This window comes from Scyliorhinus torazame, chromosome 8 (assembly GCF_047496885.1).
Source record: "Scyliorhinus torazame isolate Kashiwa2021f chromosome 8, sScyTor2.1, whole genome shotgun sequence".
NCBI lineage: Eukaryota > Metazoa > Chordata > Chondrichthyes > Carcharhiniformes > Scyliorhinidae > Scyliorhinus > Scyliorhinus torazame.
The window spans coordinates 225,427,377-225,449,475 of NC_092714.1; the positions used below are offsets into that span (position 1 = coordinate 225,427,377).

The 22,099-nt window shown below is 43.6% G+C and overlaps 1 protein-coding gene across 1 annotated transcript in view; it reads left to right on the forward strand.

Moving 5' to 3' along the window:
* Positions 1-22,099, forward strand: part of LOC140428409 (brefeldin A-inhibited guanine nucleotide-exchange protein 2-like) — a 162,341-nt gene that overhangs the window by 46,838 nt on the left and 93,404 nt on the right. The window contains exons 5-8 of the mRNA XM_072514827.1: positions 251-430; positions 9,155-9,401; positions 14,900-14,989; positions 15,668-15,840. Of these exons, the coding sequence (XP_072370928.1) occupies positions 251-430; positions 9,155-9,401; positions 14,900-14,989; positions 15,668-15,840 (690 nt within the window). The remainder of the gene's footprint in view (positions 1-250; positions 431-9,154; positions 9,402-14,899; positions 14,990-15,667; positions 15,841-22,099) is intronic.

Below are 22,099 nucleotides of genomic sequence, written 5' to 3' on the forward strand. Positions count from 1 at the left end.
TGTTCTAGATGGGAGACAGTATATTTCTTAATGACAAATTTTGAAATAAATCACATATTTAGTTATTCGCAATTATGTAATGTTTTGAGCAAATAGACCCTCCATGAGAAATTGATTCAGCAGTGAAACCTCTGTATAGTAGTCTGAAAATTATAAGGAGAATCAAATTAAATTGCAAGTATTAACGGAATGCAATTTCTATGTAGTGTACTTTTTTCACCTATCATTTATCTGTTGCTCATCATTTTAGGCACTGCTCACCGCCGTGACTTCATCTCACATTGAAATCCATGAAGGGACAATCTTGCAGACTGTCCGGACCTGTTATAATATCTACCTAGCCAGTAAAAATCTGATCAATCAGACAACAGCAAAAGCTACTCTCACACAGATGCTCAATGTTATATTTACAAAGATGGAAAACCAAGTGGTATGTATTCAAAATAAAAATTGACTGTAGGATCTCCAGTTTTTAAGGCAGGCAGGTTTGTTGCTGAAGGAGGTAGATAACGGTAATGCATGGTAGCATTGTGGTTAGCACAATTGCTTCACAGCTCCAGGGTCCCAGGTTCGATTCCAGCTTGGGTCACTGTCTGCGGAGTCTGCACATCCTCCCCGTGTGTGCGTGGGTTTCCTCCGGGTGCTCCGGTTTCCTCCCACAGTCCAAAGATGTGCAGGTTAGGTGGATTGGCCATGATAAATTGCCCTTTGTGTCCAAAATTGCCCTTAGTGTTGGGTGGGGTTACTGGGTTATGGGGATCGGGTGGAGGTGTTGATCTTGGGTAGGGCTGATGCAGACTCAATGGGCCGAATGGCCTCCTTCTGCACTGTTAATTTTATGATAATCTATGATTAATCTAGGACAATGGTTCGGCACAACATCGTGGGCCGAAGGGCCTGTTCTGTGCTGTATTTTTCATGTTCTATGTACCAGCCTCCCCGAATAGGTGCCGGAATATGGCGACTAAGGGCTTTTCACAGTAACTTCATTTGAAGCCTACTTGTGACAATAAGCGATTTTCATTTCATTTCATGTGCAACGTGGAGGACTAGGTACTGTAGTTACTCTGGACTCTCACCTGGTTTAGCACAGGGCTAAATAGCTGGCTTTTAAAGCAGACCAAGGCAGGCCAGCAGCATGGTTCAATTCCCGTACCAGACTCCCCGAACAGGAGCCGGAATATGGCGACTAGGGGCTTTTCACAGTAACTTCATTTGAAGCCTACTTGTGACAATAAGCGATTTTCATTTCATTTTTTTCATTTCACCTGAAACCTGCCCATCATAGTTACAATGACCAAAGGTTTAAACCCCATCTGTATAGATCCCTGGATCTCTGGCACACACAAACTTCACCACCGCATCAAGATCACAGAGGATGGTGAAGTAACAAGATCGTAGCTCAGTGGTGGGTGATCTGGGGACCACACGCGGCCCATCAGGGCTCTGAGTGTGGCACACAAGACATTTTGTTGACTACTGCCCACAAGGAAGATTTGCCACATCCTGCTGGTTCCCATCCATGTGGCTTTTTTCTTGCAGGTATAACTTTTAAAAAATAAATTTAGAGTACCCAATTCAATTTTTGCAACTAAGAGGCAATTTATCGTGTTCAATCCACCTACCTTGCACATCTTTGTGTTGTGGGGGTGAAACCCACGCAAATACAGGGAGAATGTGCAAACTCCACACGGCCAGTGACCCAGAGCCGGGATCGAACCTGGGACCTTGGCACCCTGAGACTGCAGTGCTAACCACTACACCACCGTGCTGTCCCCTTACAGGTATAACTGAAGTGATATGCATGTAAAGGAAGGACATGTGAATTGAGGTGCGTGCTGATTACACACAGCACTGACTGTGAGAGCAATGTGCTCCCTGTGTCCAATCAAGTGTCACTCTTTCTTTCGTTTTAACCACTTAAATTGATGACAGTTCTATTAATGTATGACTGATTCAGTATTTACCGTAACTTGTTATAAAATATTCAGCGTATATTAAATGTATTCAAACTTATTCAATGATCATAGTTAGTGAACATGCCTGATTTCAATCTTGAGACCCACTGAGATGAAAGAGGGACACTCATGTGGCCCACTTACTAGCTAAGGTTGCCGATCACTGTGGTAGCTGCTCTGAATGCCAGTAAGTTCCAGGTGTGAGAGTCAGAGTCAGCAATGGCATCAATCAGTGTATAGCAATTGTCAAGTTTTAAATATTTTATAAATTAGCCATGCTGATATTAATATTTTATAAAAATACAGAATTAGGTCTTTGCTCTGGAGTATATATATTTAAGCTAAGCTACATTTATTTTCCTGTCAGCTAATACTATTACTGCGAGATTATGCCATGCAACTCTACATCCATTATTTGACTGGCAGGATAACTACCATGAGATTGCCCTTTGTCTCTACGTCCACTTTTGCTGGGATTGCACTGAGATCTCCCTCTTGCACTATTGAGGTTCTTTCTCCCGTAGGTCATCGTTTTGATGCAAGAGTCACTCCTGGATTCTGCACTGCACTTTTTACTTTTCTCTCATGATTCTGCCATTTTTTTTCTTGAATATCATCCTGAACATAAAACCAATATTTAAACTTGACAATAGATTTTCATGCACTTCACACAGTTGTCACATTCCTGTAATCACTAGATCCCATTAAAATATATGTCACTCAAGCGTCCATCCTGGACAATTGGCTTGTGAATGTAAGAATGTATCAGCCATGATCTCATTGAATGGTGGAGCAGGCTCGAGGGGCCAGATGGCCTACCCCTGCTTCTAGTTCTTATGTTCTTATGAATGTGATGCTCTGTTTTGTGTCAGGATCACTCACACTCATGCAGCCCTTGCTTTATTGCATCTTGTTCCTGAAGACTTTCGAGGTACCAGGTGCTTAATTTATTTCTGTCAGCCACACCTATATCATTTAGCAGGATTTCCAACCTTTGACGAGTGGGCAAATTGTCTCTAACTTTAGGACAACTTGTTTTGTTCCTTTTGCTGGGATTATAACCTGATACTACTAATATTTGTCTAACATTCTGATGAGAAACATGAGGTTTTGCTAAGGGTGATGGTCAGGTCAATGATGTCCTGGTTCGATAAACTGTAGATCAACTGACTTCCAAAAAATATTGTCTTATCATGCTCCATGTTGAATTTCATTTCTGCATTTTTATAGAAGGTTTACTCAACGGCATTGGTATCTCAGTAGAGATTACAGCAGTACTTGTAATATAGCTGAAGCAAGCCATTTTAGAAGAAAGTGCAACTCTCTTTAGTGATCTAAATGTGTTGTTATCACCAAACTTAAAGGAAGTAGTGTTTTCATACCCCTTAAACTTGCATTGATCCTCACTACTTAGTGAATCATTGTAACATTTTAATCAATCCTTTGTACATACTATGGATCAGGAACTATATAACAAGGCAGCATTAAGGGAGTTCACAGCTAACTCATCACAGGACTAGAACTACTTCTGACTAGTATAATTTGCTCATAACATCATTATCTTCGTCCTATTCCTCAGAATGTTCTAGCCGTGCCATCAACTCACACCTCGTAACTGTTCTTGAGTATTTCTGGGATTTAAAATAAATCATTGTTGTACCAACTTTGACTTCTGCTGTGATAGCTCGATCTGCTGAAGGTGCTTTCATTCTCAATCTGCATGCCCTTAATCATCTGTTGACGTTGTCATTCTGTATCTGAATTATTTTGAAATCTGACAATCATTGAGTATCCTATTTTGTCACCGTGGAATGTCAAATTGGTCTTTGAAGGCTGAAGGATATGACTGTTTCCCAGAATATTTGTAAGGACTTCTGATTCAGCGGGCTCTCCTTCTCAGGAAATAGAATAACAGTTAGATCCAGCTGCCCAACTGATGGAAATCTATCCCACAAAACACTTCTGGCTTTACTTCTGTTTCATAGAGCCATAGCCCATGTTTACATATTCACTTCATTCTTCCAGTGGTTATATGGTTCAGACTCCAAGAAGATCTGAGGATAATCATGCATGCGAATTTGCTTTCTGCTATTCTCCACAAAGATTACGCGGATTTTAGTTTTAAGTTCAAAGATTTTTTTCTTCGATTCCAATCTGCAACTTTAGGCAACCATTCTCTGCTGCAAATTTATCGACTCAAACTAGGTGGTGAAGATAGAACTGGAGCAAACCTTGACACATTTCGCAAGCATTTATTTACAGAGATACACATTACCAACATGCACTGCCTAAACCAACAACCTCAGTTTTAGTCTGTTCCTATTTATAGGAACACAAGTGAATCCCCATTTAATGCCCACCAGCTGCATGTAATTGAATGCAATTAATATACAGTTAACAGTAAATTGCTGGGAAATGTGTGTTAAAAAATTTATTGAGAGGATCCGACTGGGCAGTGATTTTACCCCCAGCCTCAAACATTGTCCCCCCAACCCCCCACTTTGGGCAGATAGTTGAATATTTGACTGTAACAGATGACTGTAATAAATCTTCCAACTGAAGCACATGTTTTGGTTTAGTAAATTGGAAAAACACTTTGCCGATTAAAGTTGTACCTGATATTAATTTGTCATGAAATTATGCAAAGATTACAAACCCTTCAAAAATATGCAGGCCTTCCACTGCTCGAGCTGGTGGGGTGGTGTGAGTGAAAAAAAGAGAAAACAAATTGTCAAATGCACTGGGATTCAAACATTCAGGGAATTGCTTCCCCATGAGACGAAGGCTGTTTCATTGTCATTTTAAAACCCATTTTAAAAGTTTTTTTCTCTTGATCCATGTAAGCTTTATGTAAGATGAGGCTTTTTGTTAGAAATCAAGAAATGCTGATCCTGAGGAGCACTGTTACTGCAATTGTCTGTAATAATTTTCCAGCTATTGCACAACAAGCTTGTTTTCCAGATGAGCAACCTGCAGTCAAACAATCTGTTCCATTGGCATTATTTTGAATTGTTTATCACTCGATCAGTATTTACTGCTGTGTAACCCCATCACTGGAGCAGTTTTCACTTGACAGTACGATTTAACTTGAATGAACCTCTTGCTAACCCTGGGCAGGATTTGCATAATATTATTAGCACCTTGAAAGTGCCTGGGGTTGATGCTGTATCCAATACAATTGCAAAGTAGTGTCAAATCTAGTTTCAAGTGATTTTTGAAGGATCAGATGGGCCTCCTGAACAGTTTATTTAAACTTGGAATTGAAAAAGTGCTGTGTTTACATAAACCACTCACCCTCTCAAAACAGTTAAATATTAATGGCCATTACAAGTTTGGCTGTTGGGCAGGTGGATTCCAGTTGGAGTCATGCAGTACAAACGCAATACTGTCTTCGGAGACAAAACTGTAGTTTGTTCCTCGTGCATTATTTGTAACCTATCCATTTAAAACACGTAGAATTTTTTTAATTGTCTTTAGCAGGTTTTAGTATTACAGGATTCGGGACTATAATGATCCAGGAGACCTGAGAAAGAAGGTTCACTTGAGTTCATTGTAAACTAAAAGGTTAAGGCTGCTACTGAGATGCAGGCTGTTAATGCGGTAGACAACAAAAGGACCCCTTCGGGGACTAGCGAGAGTGCCAGTTCCCGGTTCAGGCCGGTATTTAAAGGGCTAAGTAACGAGCCCCAGCTGGATGGACCTCCGCCCACTAGCAGGGAAACTCCTATATTACGAGCTCCACTGGGAGATCTATCAGTGTATCCTCATGGGCCTGGTGAGGTTGAACACAGGAACCAAGTGAGATTTTTTTTGCAAGCCATAGCTGTAATTCTTTATTCATTAAGGGCTATTTTTTAAACTTCCATACCTTTAGCTGACATGTAGGTTACACTTAAGCAACTGCAGGTCAGTTAGCAGTGTTGGAAATTGTTTTACATTTTAGGCTTTTAACAATGAATAATTGCTCAAAGTACAATTCTGGTTTTTCATAACAGCAATATGCCTTGACGTATGTTCCAGTATAGCTACAACATTGGCATCTACCCAACAATATGGAAAATTGCCCACATATGGCCTGTGCACTAAAGTCAGGACAAATCCAACCTATGTATTTGTCGCTCCATTAGTCTGCACTCAATCATCAGTAAAATGATGGAAGGGATCATCAACATTGCTATCAAGCAGTACTTAGAACCATAGCTTAGTAATAACCTGCACATTAATGCTCAGTTTGTGTTTTGCCAAGACCACTCAGTTCCTGACCTCATTACATTAGTTCAAACCTGAACAAAAGAGCTGAAATCCAAAATGAGGTGAAGGTGAATGCCCTTGTTATCAAGGCAGCATTTGGGCTGCACTGCTGCTTATGACGCTGAGGATCCGGATTCGATCCCGGCCTGGGTCACTGTCCGTGTGAAGTTTGCACATTCTCCTCTTCTGCGTGGGTTTCACCCCCACAACCTAACGATGTGTAGGTTCATAGAATCATAGAATTTACAGTGCAGAAGGAGGCCATTGTGCCCATCGAGTCTGCACCGCCTCTTGGAAAGAGCACCCTACCCAAGGTCCACACCTCCACCCTATCCCCATAACCCAGTAACCCCACCCAACACTAAGGGCAATTTTGGCCACTATGGGCAATTTAGCATAGCCAATCCACCTAACCCGCACATCTTTGGACTGTGGGAGGAAACCGGAGCACCCGGAGGAAACCCACGCGCACACGGGGAGGATGTGCAGACTCCGCACAGACAGTGACCCAAGCCGGAATCGAACCTGGCACCCTGGAGCTGTGAAGCATTTGTGCTATCCACAATGCTACCGTGCTGCCCCAGGTTAGGTGGATTGGCCACACTGAATTGCCCCTTAATTGGAAAAAAAATAATTGGGTACTCTAAATTATTTTGAAAAAAGGGAAAAAAAATCAAGGCAGCATTTGACTGAGTGTGACATCAAGGAGTCCTTGCAAAACTGCAGTCAGTTGGAATCAGGGGGAAAACCCTCCCAATGATTGAAATCATACCTAGCACAAAGGAAGATGATTGTGGCTGTTGAAGGTCAGTCATCTCAGTTCCTGGACATGACTGCAGGAGTTCCTCAAGGTAGTGTCTGCCCATCAATTGCTTCATCAATGACCTTCCCTCCATCATAAGGTCAGCAATATTCAGCACCATTCAAAACGACTCGGGCATTGAAGCAGTCGATTTGTCCAAATGTAGCAAGACTGTGACAATATCCAGGCTTGGGGCTGACAAGTAGCAAACAACTTTCATGCCACTGTTATGGTCCAGGGTTTAGAGAACCCCAAAGTTTATCATGGAGTTCACCTGACCCACAACTTTTAATCGATTGTGGTATGGGGAGCACACGACCCACTCTACAGGTGTGGTACAGCAGAAATGGAAAAGTATTTTTTAAAGCAAAACAATGTTTATTCTATGAACTCAAATTACCCTTTTTAAAACATACAGTGAACATCTTATCAACCATTAATTCAAACACAACCCCCAAAGAATACAACACTAAGTAATCTTTTAAGCTTTCCTTTTAACATCCATACGATTTAAAAACAAAACCTTCAACAGAAGCACATCCGGTTAAAGTCACTACTGAAAACATTTATAATTCTGAATTCACCAAATGATCAACAGATAGTTTTTTGATGGCAGAGAGAACAGCAGTACACCTGCTTGGTCTGGCTTCAGCTCCAACACTGAAAACGAAACTAAAACACACCCTGCAGCAAACAGCCTAAAACAAAAGTAAAAAGCTGACAGACAGCCCAGCTCCACCCACTCTCTGACATCACTGCAGTAGTAAACACCCATTTCTTAAAGGTACTCTCACTGCAGATATTTATGTACACACCCATTTATAAATGCCCATTTCTTAAAGGTACTCTCACATGACACCACACAATTGTTAGGCATGGCTGTCTCCAACAAGAGAGAATGAACTTTCGCCCCTTGAATTTCCAAAAGCATTACCATCATGGAACCCCCACTACCAATATCCTGGGGGTTATCAGTGTCCAAAACTGAACTGGACCAGCCATATAAATACTGTGACTCGAGAGGCAAGGAAACTTGTTGCAACAAACTCATCTCCTGACACCCCAAAGCCTGTCAGCCATCTCTAAAGTCAGGAGCATGATGGAATACTCTCCACTTGCCTGGATGAGTACAAGTCCAACAACATTCGAGAAGCTTGACATCCAGACCAAAACAGCGAAGTGGTTAGCACTGTTGCTTCACAGCTCCAGGGACCCGGGTTCGATTCCTGGCTTTGGTCACTGTGGAGTCTGCATGCTTTCCCCGTGACTGCATGGGTTTCCTCTGGGTGCTCCAGTTTCCTCCCACAAGTCCCAAAAGACGTGCTTGTTAGGTGAATTGGACATTCTGAATTCTCCTTCCGTATACCCAAACAGGCACGTGAGTGTGGTGACTAGGGGCTTGTCACAGTAACTCCATTGCAGTGCTAATGTAAGCCTACTTGTGACACTAATAAAGATTATTATGCTTGATGAGCACCCCATCCACAAACATTTAATTTACTCCACCACCGACGCACGCTGGCAGCTGTGTGCACAGGATGCAGTGCAGCAACTTACCAAGACTCCTTCGGCAGCGCTTTGCAAACCCATGATCACTACCATCTGGAAGGATGTCGAAACACCAGCTGGAAGTTCCCTGCTAAGCTACTCGCCATTCCTTTACTGTCATTAAGTCAAAGTGCAGGAACATCCTCCCTAACAATACAGTGGTTCAAGGCAGCTCACCATCATCTTCTTGCGGACAATTGGAAATGGGAAATGAATGCTCGCCAAGCCAGTCCACATCCATGAATGAATTTCAAAATAAATAAATTTTGTCATGTCAGTTGTAGTCACTGATTTTTAGTTACCTCTTGTATATAGAACTGACTTTCAACAGAAAGCACAGATTTTGCTTCTTTTGGCATACACTCAAACAATATGGTAGAAAAGCATAATCTATTAATTTTGAACCCACTTGCATCAACATCCCATTGTGAATCATCCCATTTAATACTCTTCAGGGCAACTAGGGATGCTGTAGAACTCTCTCGGTGCCCTCCCTTGTACCCCTCCAGATAAATTATTGTTCGAAAGGCTGTTGTAAAGCTACCATTTGTTAAGACAATTTTCTCACATTGGAATCTGCCCACCCTCTTTACAGGTACATGAAGCTAAAGATTTAGACAAAGGCAGGCAGCAGCAGCAGCATCAACATCAGCTTCAACACTCTCCTGGACCGTACAGTTTTGTTGGATCTCCGCAACTTGATCGGATAGAAGAAAATTCTCCCAAGCTGGTTTCAATAGAGAGGGAAGCAGATACTATGCAGGAGAAACCCCAAGTCACTGAAATGGAAAATGGGACAACAGCAGAACCTCTAGAATCTGATCTGTCTTTGCATTCTGCAGGTATTTATATTTATTTGACAATTTTATTTGGACTTTGTCAAACAATGTGAGATCTGCAAAGCAATAAAACTGCAACCCAGTCAAATCTCGTTGCAGGAGAATATCACTTACAAGAGCACTTTTTTTTTTAGATTTAAAATTCCTGATTAGATTTAAAATTCTAATTAAGGGACAATTTAGCATGGTGGAGGATTCGGGCCCAGAGGGCGACTGTCCGAAGGCTGTCAGCCGCCCAGTGTCGGGAGCGCAGGTGCATGAGACGCTCTGTAGCAGGGTGCGGGTCTCACTCGTGCCTAACACTTGTGTCGCCACTCACCCCCTCTGGGGTACTCCTGGAATCTGGCACATCATAATTGAAGGTTCTCTTGTTTTTCTGCCTCCCGTAGACAGTTCAGGCAGTGCCCTATTTGCCGCCCTCCCTCCTTCACCAACACTTCGACTCCCTCCCTCCCCACCACCCTCCTTTCCCCTCTCTCCCCACCGCCCCTCTTCCTCTCCCTTCTGTTGGTGCAGAGGCGAGGTTATCTGGTCTCTCCAGCGCAATGTTTAGTGCTTGTACCATTTGTTTTTTGTAGAAACGTGTTGTGAACTGTTTTACTAATCAGAGTATCCACCCCACCCTCCCTGTACATTGGTACTGAAGGGAGGGTACCCTGTTTCTCCAACACAAAATTAGTGTTTGTACCGTTTGGCCTTGTATATATATTTTTACTGTTTTAATAAAAAGATATGGTGGAGGATTCGGGGGGCAGGGCAACTGTCCGAAGGCTGTCAGCAGCCCAATGTCTGGAACGGAGGTTGCACATGAGGCTCTCTGCAGTGGGGTGCAGGGCTCACTCGTGCCTGACACTGTGTCACCCCTCACCCCCTCTGGGGGACTCCCGGAATCTGCACATCATAATTGAAGGTTCTTTTGTTTTTCTGCCTCCGTAGATAGTTCAGGCAGTATCCTATTGCCCCCCCTCCACCAACACCCCGACTCCCTCCCTCCCTCCCTACCCACCACTCTCCTTTCCCCTCTCTCCCCACCACCCTCCTTCCTTTCCCTTCTGTTGGTCCAGAGGCGAGGGCATCTGGTCTCTCCAACGCAAAGTTTAGTGCTTGTACCATTTGGTTTTTTTGTAGAAATGTGTTGTGAACTGTTTTAATAATCAGAGTATCTCCACCCCCCTCCCCCATCCCCGTCCATTGGTACTGAGGGGAGGGTGCCCTGTTTCTCTAACACAAAATTAGTGTTTGTACTGTTCGGCCGTGGATATATTTTTTACTGTTTTAATAAAAAGATATGGTGGAGGATTCGGGTCCAGAGGGCGATTGTCCGAAGGCTGTCAGCAGCCCAGTGTCGGGAGCGCAGGGTGCACATGAGGTTCTCTGCAGTGGGGTGCAGGGCTCACTCGTGCCTGACACTGTGTCGCCCGTCACCCCCTCTAGGAGACTCCTGGAATCTGGCACATCATAATTGAAGGTTCTTTTGTTTTTCTGCCTCCATAGATAGTTCAGGCAGTGTCTTATTGGGCCCCCCTCCACCAACACCCTGAATCCCTCCCTCCCCACCACCCTCCTTTCCCCCTTCTCCCCACTACCCCACCTTCCTTTCCCTTCTATTAGTACAGAGGTGAGGGTATCTGGTCTCTCCAATACAAAGTTTGGTACTTGTACCATTTGTTTTTTGTACAACTGTTGTGAACTGTTTTAACAGTCAGAGTATCCTACCCCAGCTCCCCATACGTTGGTACTGGGGGGAGGGTATCCTGTTTCTCCGACGCAAAATTAGTGTTTGTATTGTTTGGCCTTGTATATATTTTTTACTGTTTTAATAAAAAGATATGGCTAATCCACCTACCCTGCACATCTTTGGGTTGTGGGGGTGAGACCCACGCAGACATGGAGAGAATGTGCAAACTCCACACGGACAGTGACCCGGTGACTTACAAGAGTATTGTAAAGAATATGGCTTAAACTAGTGATGTATATATTGTTTGATATGAGGTGTTACTTACACTCATGAGAAAGGAACAATTGAGTAAGTAACCAATAAAGTTTACTTTGTGAGAAGGAGTTCCCATTTAAGTGTAATATTGGCACTTTGCAGCATGAGTTAAAACTAAAGTGGGAGGGCAGCACGGTGGCGCAGTGGTAGCACTGCTGCCTCACGGCGCTGAAGTCCCAAGTTCAATCCCGGCTCTGGGTCACTGTCCATGTGGAGTTTGCACATTCTCCCCGTGTTTGCCTGGGTTTCGCCCCCACAACCCAAAGATGTGCAGGGTAGGTGGATTGAGCACGCTAATTTGCCCCTTAATTGGGAAAATGAATTGGGTACTCTAAAGTTATTAAAAAACAACTAAATTGGGAGCTAGGAAGGAGAACTTCCTTAAAAGGAGTGAAGTAGAGCTACAGTTGCCTGTGTGATTCTATCCTCCACTGCAGTATTATTTAAAAGACAAAATTCTCTTCCAGTTTCTTTTCCTGAGAATGCTTCAGCTGCTGTTTTTAAACTTGGAGGGATTTACATAGAAACATAAGAACTAGGAGCAGGAGGAGGCCATCTGGCCCCTCAAGCCATTCAATGAGATCATGGCTGATCTTTTGTGGACTCAGCTCCACTTTCCGGCCCAAACACCATAACCCTTAATCCCTTTATTCTTCAAAAAACTATCTATCTTTATCTTAAAAACATTTAATGAAGGAGCCTCTACTGCTTCACTGGGCAAGGAATTCCATAGATTCACAACCCTTTGGGTGAAGAAGTTCCTCCTAAACTCAGTCCTAAATCTACTTCCCCTTATTTTGAGGCTATGCCCCCTAGTTCTGCTTTCACCCGCCAGCGGAAACAACCTGCCCGCAACTATCCTATCTATTCCCTTCATAACTTTATATGTTTCTATAAGATCCCCCCTCATCCTTCTAAATTCCAACGACTACAGTCCCAGTCTACTCAACCTCTCTTCGTAATCCAACCCCTTCAGCTCTGGGATTAACCTAGTGAATCTCCTCTGCGCACCCTCCAGTGCCAGTATGTCATTTCTCAAGTAAGGAGACCAAAACTGAACACACTACTCCAGATGTGGCCTCACTAACACCTTATACAATTGCAGCAGAACTGCCCTAGTCTTAAACTTTTTCCCTCTAGCAATGAAGGACAAAATTCCATTCGCCTTCTTAATCACCTGTTGCACCTGTAATCCAACTTTTTGCGACTCATGCACTAGCACACCCAGGTCTCTCTGCACAGCCGCATGTTTTAATATTTTATCATTTAAATAATAATCCCTTTTGCTGTTATTCCTACCACAATGGATAACCTCACATTTGTCAACATTGTATTCCATCTGCCAGACCCTAGCCCATTCACTTAGCCTATCCAAATCCCTCTGCAGACTTCCAGTATCCTCAGCACTTTTTGCTTTACCACTCATCTTAGTGTCGCCTGCAAACTTGGACACATTGCCTTTGGTCCCCAGCTCCAAATCATCTATGTAAATTGTGAACAGTTGTGGGCCCAACACTGATCCCTGAGGGACACCACTAGCTACTGATTGCCAACCAGACAAACACCCATTAATCCCCACTCTTTGCTTTCTATTAATTAACCAATCCTCTATCCATGCTACTACTTTACCCTTAATGCCATGCATCTTTATCTTATGCAGCAACCTTTTGTGTGGCACCTTGTCAAAGGCTTTCTGGAAATCCAGATATACCACATCCATTGGCTCCCCATTATCTACTGCACTGGTAATGTCCTCAATAAATTTCACTAAGTTAGGCACGACCTGCCCTTTATGAACCCATGCTGCGTCTGCCCAATGGGACAATTTCCATCCAGATGCCTCGCTATTTCTTCCTTGATGATAGATTCCAGCATCTTCTCTACTACCGAAGTTAAGCTCACTGGCCTATAATTACCCACTTTCTGCCTACCTCCTTTTTTAAACAGTGGTGTCTCGTTTACTCATTTCCAATCCACCGGGACCACCCCAGAGTCTAGTGAATTTTGGTAAATTATCACTAGTGCATTTGCAATTTCCCTAGCCATCTCTTTTAGCACTCTGAGATGCATTCCATCATGGCCAGGAGACTTGTCTACTTTTAGCCCCATTAGCTTGCCCATCACTACCTCCTTAGTGATAACAATCCTCTCAAGGTACTCACCTGTCATAGCCTCATTTCCATCAGTCACTGGCATGTTATTTGTGTCTTCCACTGTGAAGACCGACCCAAAAAACCTGTTCAGTTCCTCAGCCATTTCCTCATCTCCCATTATTAAATCTCCCTTCTCATCCTCTGAAGGACCAATATTTACCTTAGCCACTCTTTTTTTGTTTCATATATTTGTAGAATCTTTTACTATCTGTTTTTATATTCTGAGCAAGTTTACTCTCATAATCTATCTTACTCTTCTTTGTAGCTTTTTTAGTCGCTTTCTGTTGTCCCCTAAAGATTTCCCAGTCCTCTAGACTCCTACTAATCTTTGTATGCTTTTTCCTTCAATTTGATACTCTCCCTTATTTCCTTATAGGTTCCTTTCTTAGTCATTGGTTCAGTTCAACCACATTCACAGCCTCAATTGCTGGTAACTGAACACACTGGTGTGGATAAGGGTTAATATCTTCGCTCTGAAAGAATTTTGTGTATATATTATGTATACTCCGTGTTGATAGGCATTTGATGGTCTCTCAAGTTCAATTTCAGAACTGCAGATTGGTCATGTTCAAATTCGCCTTGTTTTGCTGCATTGTAATCTTCTATGTGTGTTTTGGTGATGTCATAGTACTTCAGTGAAACAAAACTTTGCCCAAAAGGTGTATTGGCCGCAGGTTTGTCTTGGGTTTCCTGATCACAGTTTTATTTAATGACATTTGAGGAAAGGAAGGGAAGTCATTGTACACTTGGCACATTGCAGCATTGACGGAAACTTTGGAAATAGGGCATTTGTACATCCAAAGCACTGTATGACACCCAGGAACTGAAGGGAGAAAAATCCCAATGTTATCACACTTGCTTTGTCTATGAATGCATCTAAATGACAATCAATGGGTCCTATTATTTCTATTGTGTGTACCACTACAAATTCCAAACTTAGTGCCTATCTGATATTAAAATGGGGAGGTGGTGGCAGAGTAGTTTTGTCACTGGACTAGTAAACCAGAGACCCAGGGTAATGTTCTGGGGATCCAGATTCAAATGCCACCACTACAGATGAAATTGGAATTCAACATAAATCTGGAATTTAAAGTCCAACGATGACTATGAAACCATTGTCGATTGTCGGAAAAACCCATCTGATTCACTCATGTCCTTCAGTGAAGGATTCGGACATCCTTACCTGGTCTGGCCCACATGTGACTCCAGTTCCACAGTAACATCGTCGACTCTTAGCAATTAGGGAGGGCAATAAATGCTGGCCCACATTCTATGAACGAATACCTTTTTTTAAAGCATAATTCAGTGTTTTACCTGCTTTCCATGATGATCTCTGACCACTGTTTTAACTTAAGGAAATGAGAATGAAAGTAATGAGGAAGATGTGAAAACGGAAGATATTGTGGGACAAATATTGGAAGAAGTGGTGGCCATTGTGACTGGAGGTAATTCATGAGATCTTGATGAAATAATTTTATTTACCTGCACAATTCTTTTTTTTTTTAAAAAATACTTCTGATTTTAAGCTGCCATGTGGAAACTGGATGTGTCTTACAGGCAGGTAAATTTGGTGGGTGAGTTGTTGCCAGATCACTTTCACCAGCTTTAGAGCAGCCAGCACAAGATTAACATGAGAACATTTCATGAAAGTTAATGTGCCTCCTATTATCTACAGTACGTCTGTGGCTGTCTTAAACTAGACATGTATTACTATGAGTAGGGGTAAGAAATGTCAGTATACCCTTGGAAACCAATTGTGTTAAATGTATTGGAAAGTCAGATATGTCCTAAAATCAGACATTCCACAGACACATGCTGTGGAACTAGAAATCTCTTAACTTGTTTGCATTAAGTAAACATTTTTAAATAGGAAAAGTTGCAAGAACTTAGCAAACTCTTACTAACAGATGAAAGCTGTTTAAAGTATTTGGAAACAAAATAATTATATTAACCTTTGAAGAAATGTTTGAATGGGGCAGTTTTGGAAGACACCAAAGTGCATTTATACAATTTTGGGCAGATTTAGAAGACACCAAAGCGCCTTTATACAATTTTCCTTAGCTATTGAACAAGCTGTGTGCAGAAATTTTTTTTTTTTTGGTAATGATTTTTTTTCTTTTAAGAGGTAGAAGCAAAGGACAAAGAAAATGGAACTATGGAAGCAGCTTTAGAAAACGAGGCTGCTGCTGAATGCACTGTAAACCTGCAAACCAATGGAATCCCTGAAGGCTCTCTACTGCCGCCTGATAGCACTTCATCAATTGATAGGCAATCCATACCATATAATGATATCCAGGTAAGGAGCCTAATTCTGTTTTTTGCTGGAATCAGGGCTGCACATTTTCCAAGGACTCTGGTACAAAGTGCCTATTTTGTGCTCCCCATCTGGAGCTGTGGTTCCACCAGGTTTAATTGTTAAAAACCATCTGTGCAAACATGTATTTGAGTTGTATTTATGGATGCATAGTTTTCATTATTGCTTGACCTAAATCAAGGACACAATTGGGATGTGGGATAAATGGGGAAACAAAGGGACAAAAGGTTTCCTTTTCATAATTCAGTACATCAGATCACTGTCATTGTGCACACAGTTGTATTCTTAACTGGTCTGTTGGATCCTGCACTTTTCATTCTAGTGCAGTTCACAAATCTTCTGCCAATTTGAAGTAGGCCAGTTTATAATGCACTGCTACCATTTTGGCACAAGTCAGAGATAAAAACTATCTTTTGTGCTTTTATGTGTATTTGTAAATAAGGTTTGGAAGTGAGTTTTTTTAATGGAGATTGTTTAATGAAGTTTAGCAGCAGCAATTTGAATAAATGTAAGCACTGCACCTTGCAAAATTTCCGATGGGTATTCTAAACAAGAACCTGGACGTCTTCACGAGTTACCCATGACCTGGTCTACTGCTGTTGTTCCTAACGGGCTTCACATACTCACGGTACATTTGTTACCATATAATTTATTTCTTTTTTGTTTTATTTTCATTACCTTTATTGCAGAGTGATTGAAAGGTAACAGATACCCATGTTTCTGTCTGGTGTTGGTTGAATTGGGCCTTAGTTCTCCAGTATGATCTCTGGAGAATTATTTTTCTTTGTTCTTTCCAGCTGTCTTTTAAAAAAATATATTTTGATTAGTATTTTCCAATTTAACAATTAGACATATAAAATACATAAGAACCACCTCATTCTGTAAATATTATGTACAATTTACTTGTTCCCCTTTCATCGGCCCTCCTCCCCCTACTGCTAATCAGGCTCCATCTTAGCCCCTTCTTCTGCCATGGGTGTTGTAGTCTTTCTTTCTTTTTGTAATTGTCGTTGTTGCCCCAATGGCTTTGTTGGAGGGGGCTCTCTGACCCTCCCCATCACTCTTTTCCCATGTTAGACCATAAGACAGAGGAGCAAAATTAGGCCACTCAGCCCATCGAGTCTGCTCCGCAATTCAATCATGGCCGACATTTTGAAGAATTTAGCAAATTCTTATAACAGATGAAAGCCGTTTAAAGAAGTTGCAAACTAACCTTTGACGTAATGTCAAAAAAATATTTTTCTCATCCCCAATCTCCTGTCTTCTCCCCATTGAGGGCAGCACGGTAGCACAGTTGCTTCACAGCTCTAGGATCCCAGGTTCGATTCCCGGCTTGGGTCACTGTCTGTGCGGAGTCTGCACGTTCTCCCCTTGTCTGCGTGGGTTTCCTCCGGGTGCTCCGGTTTCCCCCCTCAGTCCAAAGATGTGCAGGTTTGGTGGATTGGCCATGATAAATTGCCCTTAGTGTCCAAAAAGGTTGGGTGGGGTTACTCGGTTTCGGGGATAGGGTGGAGGCTTGGGCTTAAATGGGGTGCTCTTTCCAAGGGCCGGTGCAGACTCGATGGGCCGAATGACCTTCTTCTGGACTGTTGATTCTATGATAATTCCTGATCCCCTTGCTAATCAAGAACCTATTTATTGCTGTCTTAAAGACACTCCGTGATTTGGCCTCCACAGCCTTCTGTGACAAGTGGAAACATCCTCTCCACATCCACCCTATCCAGACCTCTCAGCATCCTGTAAGTTTTAATAAGATCCCCCTCATCCTTCTAAACTCCAACTAGTCCTCAACCGTTCCTCATACGACATGCTCTTCATTCCAGGGATCATTCTTGTGAACCTCCTCTACACTAATAATAATCTTTATTGTCTCAAGTATGCTTACATTAACACTGCAATGAAGTTACTGTGAAAAGACCCCAGTTGCCACATTCCGGTGCCTGTTCGGGTACACAGGGAGAATTGAGAATGTCCAAATTACCTAGCAAAACGTCTTTTGAAATGAAATGAAATGAAAATCGCTTATTGTCACAAGCAGGCTTCAAATGAAGTTACTGTGAAAAGCCCCTAGTCGCCACATTCCAGCGCCTGTTCAGGGAATTGAACCGTGCTGCTGGCCTTCCTTGGTCTGCTTTCAAAGCCAGCGATTTAGCCCTGTGCTAAACAGCCCCTTTGGGACTTGTGGGAGGAAACCGGAGCACCTGGAGGACACCCACACAGTCAACCCACGCAGACACGGGGAGAACGTGCAGACTTCGCACAGACAGTGACCCCAACAACCTTGGACATCGCCTCGAAGAAGGCTGTGCAGTACCAACAAGTCTGGGGCAGGCCTAGAGCATGTGAGCGTGGTCGGCTGGACCTCCCTAGCACCGTTCACATGAGTCCTCCACCTCTGGGAAGAACCTGTTCATTTGGCTTCTGGTTAGGTGCGCTCTGTAAACTGCATGAGGCTTGGCCTTGCGCAGGAAAAGGTGGAGTTGGCCCTGTCCAATGCTTCGCTCCAGAGTCCCCACCCTACTTCCGACCCTAGTTCGTCCTCTCACTTCTGTCCTGCTCCGTCTATTGGTGTCCTCGCCCTTTCTAAAATCATCCGTCAGTTCCTTTTCTCCATACTGTCTGCGTCCAGCAGTTCCTCCAGCATCGTGTCACTCGGCGCCCAAGGGTTCCCACGTCGTCTCCTTGCGGAGAAAGTTTTTGATTTGTAGGTGCCGGAGCTCCTGTCCATTCAGCAGCTCCAGTCTCTCTGTTAGCTCATCTAGGGTTGCGAGTCTGCCCCCATGTAAACGTCCCTGATCGTTGGTGTCCTTATGTCCTGTCTCCATTTCTTAAAAGTGGCATCTAGCATGGCTGGTGGAAATTTACAAATTTGTGGTTACCGCAAATGGGGCCATGGTAGACATCTCTGTTAAGCCAGTGTTGCCTCATCTGGTTCCACTTTTTTGACGTAGCTACCACCACTGGACTGGACATGTATTTTGCAGGGGTGTGGGGGAGCGCTGCCTTGTCGATGGCTCAGAGGGCCGTATCCTTTTCGGAGGACTCTCCAGCCTCCCCATTTCGTGTTCGGTTCCCTTACCCATACCCTCACTCTCGGCTGTGGCTGCCCAGTTGGAGTATTGCAAGCTCTTCTCTGCAGTTTAGTCTTGTGGGTTCTCTTCCCTCCCAAAAAAAAATCCTTGGAAGAAGGCCTTGAGGATGAAAATTGATATGGATTTAAACAGGATGAGGAACCGTGGCAGTACGCTCACCTTGATCATCTGCACCCTCCCTGCCAGGGAGAACGGGAGTGCATACCATCTCTGTAGATTCATTTTGACTTCCTCCGTCAGACTGATCAGATTCCACTTGTGGATCCGTGTCCAGTCGTGGGCTATCTGAATCTCCAGGTAGCGGAATTTGCTTTGGGCTAGTTTGAATGGTAGACCCTCCAGCTCCGTCCCTCCTCCGTTTGTGTTTACCGGGAATACCTCGTTCTTGCCCAGGTTGAGTTTGTAGTCCAAGAAGACCCCAACCTCTTCCAGGAGTTTCATGATTACCTTTAAGCTGTTCTGCGGGTCCGAGATGTAGAGGAGCAGGTCACCACATATAGTGAGACTCTGTGCTCTCTGCCGCCTCTTCGGATGCCCTTCTAGCCTCTCGCAGAGCGATTGCCAGGTGTTCGATTGCAAGGGTGACCAGGAGCGGGGATTGCTGCCTGGTGCCTCTGTGCAACTGAAAGTATTTAGAGCTAGTGGTGTTGGTCCGAACACTCGCCTCGGGGGTTTTGTACAGGTGTTTCACCCATGAGGTGAACCCCACCCCTAGCCCAAACCGCTCTAGTACCTCTATGAGGTACTTCCACTCGACTCTGTCAAAGATCTTTTCTGCGTCCAGGGAGATGATCACCTCCGGTGTTCTCTCCCCCGATGGGGACAGTATCACATTCAGCAGCCTGATGTTCGCAGTTAGCTGTCCACCCCTAAAAAAGCCCGTTTGGTCCTCTGCGACCACCTCTGGTGAGCAGTTTCCTGCCTTTTGGCCTGGAGTGTCACGAGTATTTTCGCATCTACGTTGGGCGGACGGCATGCTGGCACAGTGGTTAGCACTGCTGCCTAACAGCTCCAGGGACCCGGGTACAATTCCGGCCTCGGGTGACTGTCTATGTGGAGTTTGCACTTTCTCCCCATGTCTGCGTGGGTTACCTCGTGGTGCTCCAGTTTCCTCCCACAGTCCAAAGATGAGCAGGTTAGGTGGATTAGCTACGCCAATTTGGCCCTTAGTGTCCAAAGGTGAGGTGGGGTTATAGGGATAGGGTGGACGCGTGGGCTTAAGTAGGGTGCTCTATGAAGGGCCGGTGTAGACCCAATGCACCAAATGGCCTCCTTCTGCACTGTAAATTCTATGATTCAATAAAAGAGTGGCTAAGGTAAATATTGGTCCTTTAGAGGATGAGAAGGGAGATTTAATAATGGGAGATGAGGAAATGGCTGAGGAACTGAACAGGTTTTTTGGGTCGGTCTTCACAGTGGAAGACACAAATAACATGCCAGTGACTGATGGAAATGAGGTTATGACAGGTGAGGACCTTGAGAGGATTGTTATCACCAAGGACGTAGTGATGGGCAAGCTAATGGGGCTAAAGGTCGACAAGTCTCCTGGACCTGATGGAATGCATCCCAGAGTGCTAAAAGAGATGGCTAGGGAAATTGCAAATGCACTAGTGATAATTTACCAAAATTCACTAGACTCTGGGGTGGTCCCGGCGGATTGGAAATTAGCAAGTGTGACACCAATGTTTAAAAAAGGAGGTAGGCAGAAAGCGGGTAATTATGGGCAAGTGAGCTTAACTTCGGTAGTAGAGAAGATGCTGGAATCTATCATCAAGGAAGAAATAGCAAGGCATCTGGATGGAAATTGTCCCATTGGGCAGACGCAGCATGGGTTCATAAAGGGCAGATCGTGCCTAACTAATTTAGTGGAATTTTTTGAGGACATTAACAGTGCGGTAGATAACGGGGAGCCAATGGATGTGGTATATCTGGATTTCCAGAAAGCCTTTGACAAGGTGCCACACAAAAGGTTACTGCATAAGATAAAGATGCATGGCATTAAGGGGAAAGTTGTAGCATGGATAGAGGATTGGTTAATTAATAGATAGCAAAGAGTGGGGATTATTGGGTGTTTGTCTGGTTGGCAATCAGTAGCTAGTGGTGTCCATCAGGGATCAGTGTTGGGCCCACGACTGTTCACAATGTACATAGATGATTTGGAGTTGAGGACCAAGGGCAATGTGTCCAAGTTTGCAGACAACACTAAGATAAGTGGTAATGCAAAAAGTGCAGAGGATACTGGAAGTCTGCAGAGGGATTTGGATAGGCTAAGTGAATGGGCTAGGGTCTGGCAGATGGAATACAATGTTGACAAATGTGAGATTATCCATTGTGGTAGGAATAACAGCAAAAGGGATTATTATTTAAATGATAAAATATTAAAACACGCTGCTGTGCAGAGAGGCCTGGGTGCGCGAGTGCATGAGTTGCAAAAAAGTTGGTTTACAGGTGCAACAGGTGATTAAGAAGGCAAATGGAATTTTGTCCTTCATTGCTAGAGGGATGGAGTTTAAGACTAGGGAGGTTATGCTGCAATTGTATAAGTTGTTAGTGAGGCCACACCTGGAGTATTGTGTTCAGTTTTGGTCTCCTTACTTAAGAAAGGACACACTGGCACTGGAGGGTGTGTAGAGGAGATTCACTAGATTAATCCCAGAGCTGAAGGGGTTGGATTACGAGGAGAGGTTGAGTAGACTGGGACTGTACTCGTTGGAATTTAGAAGGATGAGGGGGGATCTTATAGAAACAAATAAGATTATGAAGGGAATAGATAGGATAGATGCGGGCAGGTTGTTTCCACTGGCGGGTGAAAGCAGAACTAGGGGGCATAGCCTCAAAATAAGTGGAAGTAAATTTAGGACTGAGTTTAGGAGGAACCTCTTCACCCAAAGGGTTGTGAATCTATGGAATTCCTTGCCCAGTGAAGCAGGAGAGGCTCCTTCATTAAATGTTTTTAAGATAAAGATAGATAGTTTTTTGAAGAATAAAGGGATTAAGGGTTATGGTGTTCGGGCCGGAAAGTGGAGCTGAGTCCACAAAAGATCAGCCATGATCTCATTGAATGGTGGAGCAGGCTCGAGGGGCCAGATGGCCTACTCCTGCTCCTAGTTCTTATGTTCTTGTGTTCTAAATGGGCCTATATGATCCAC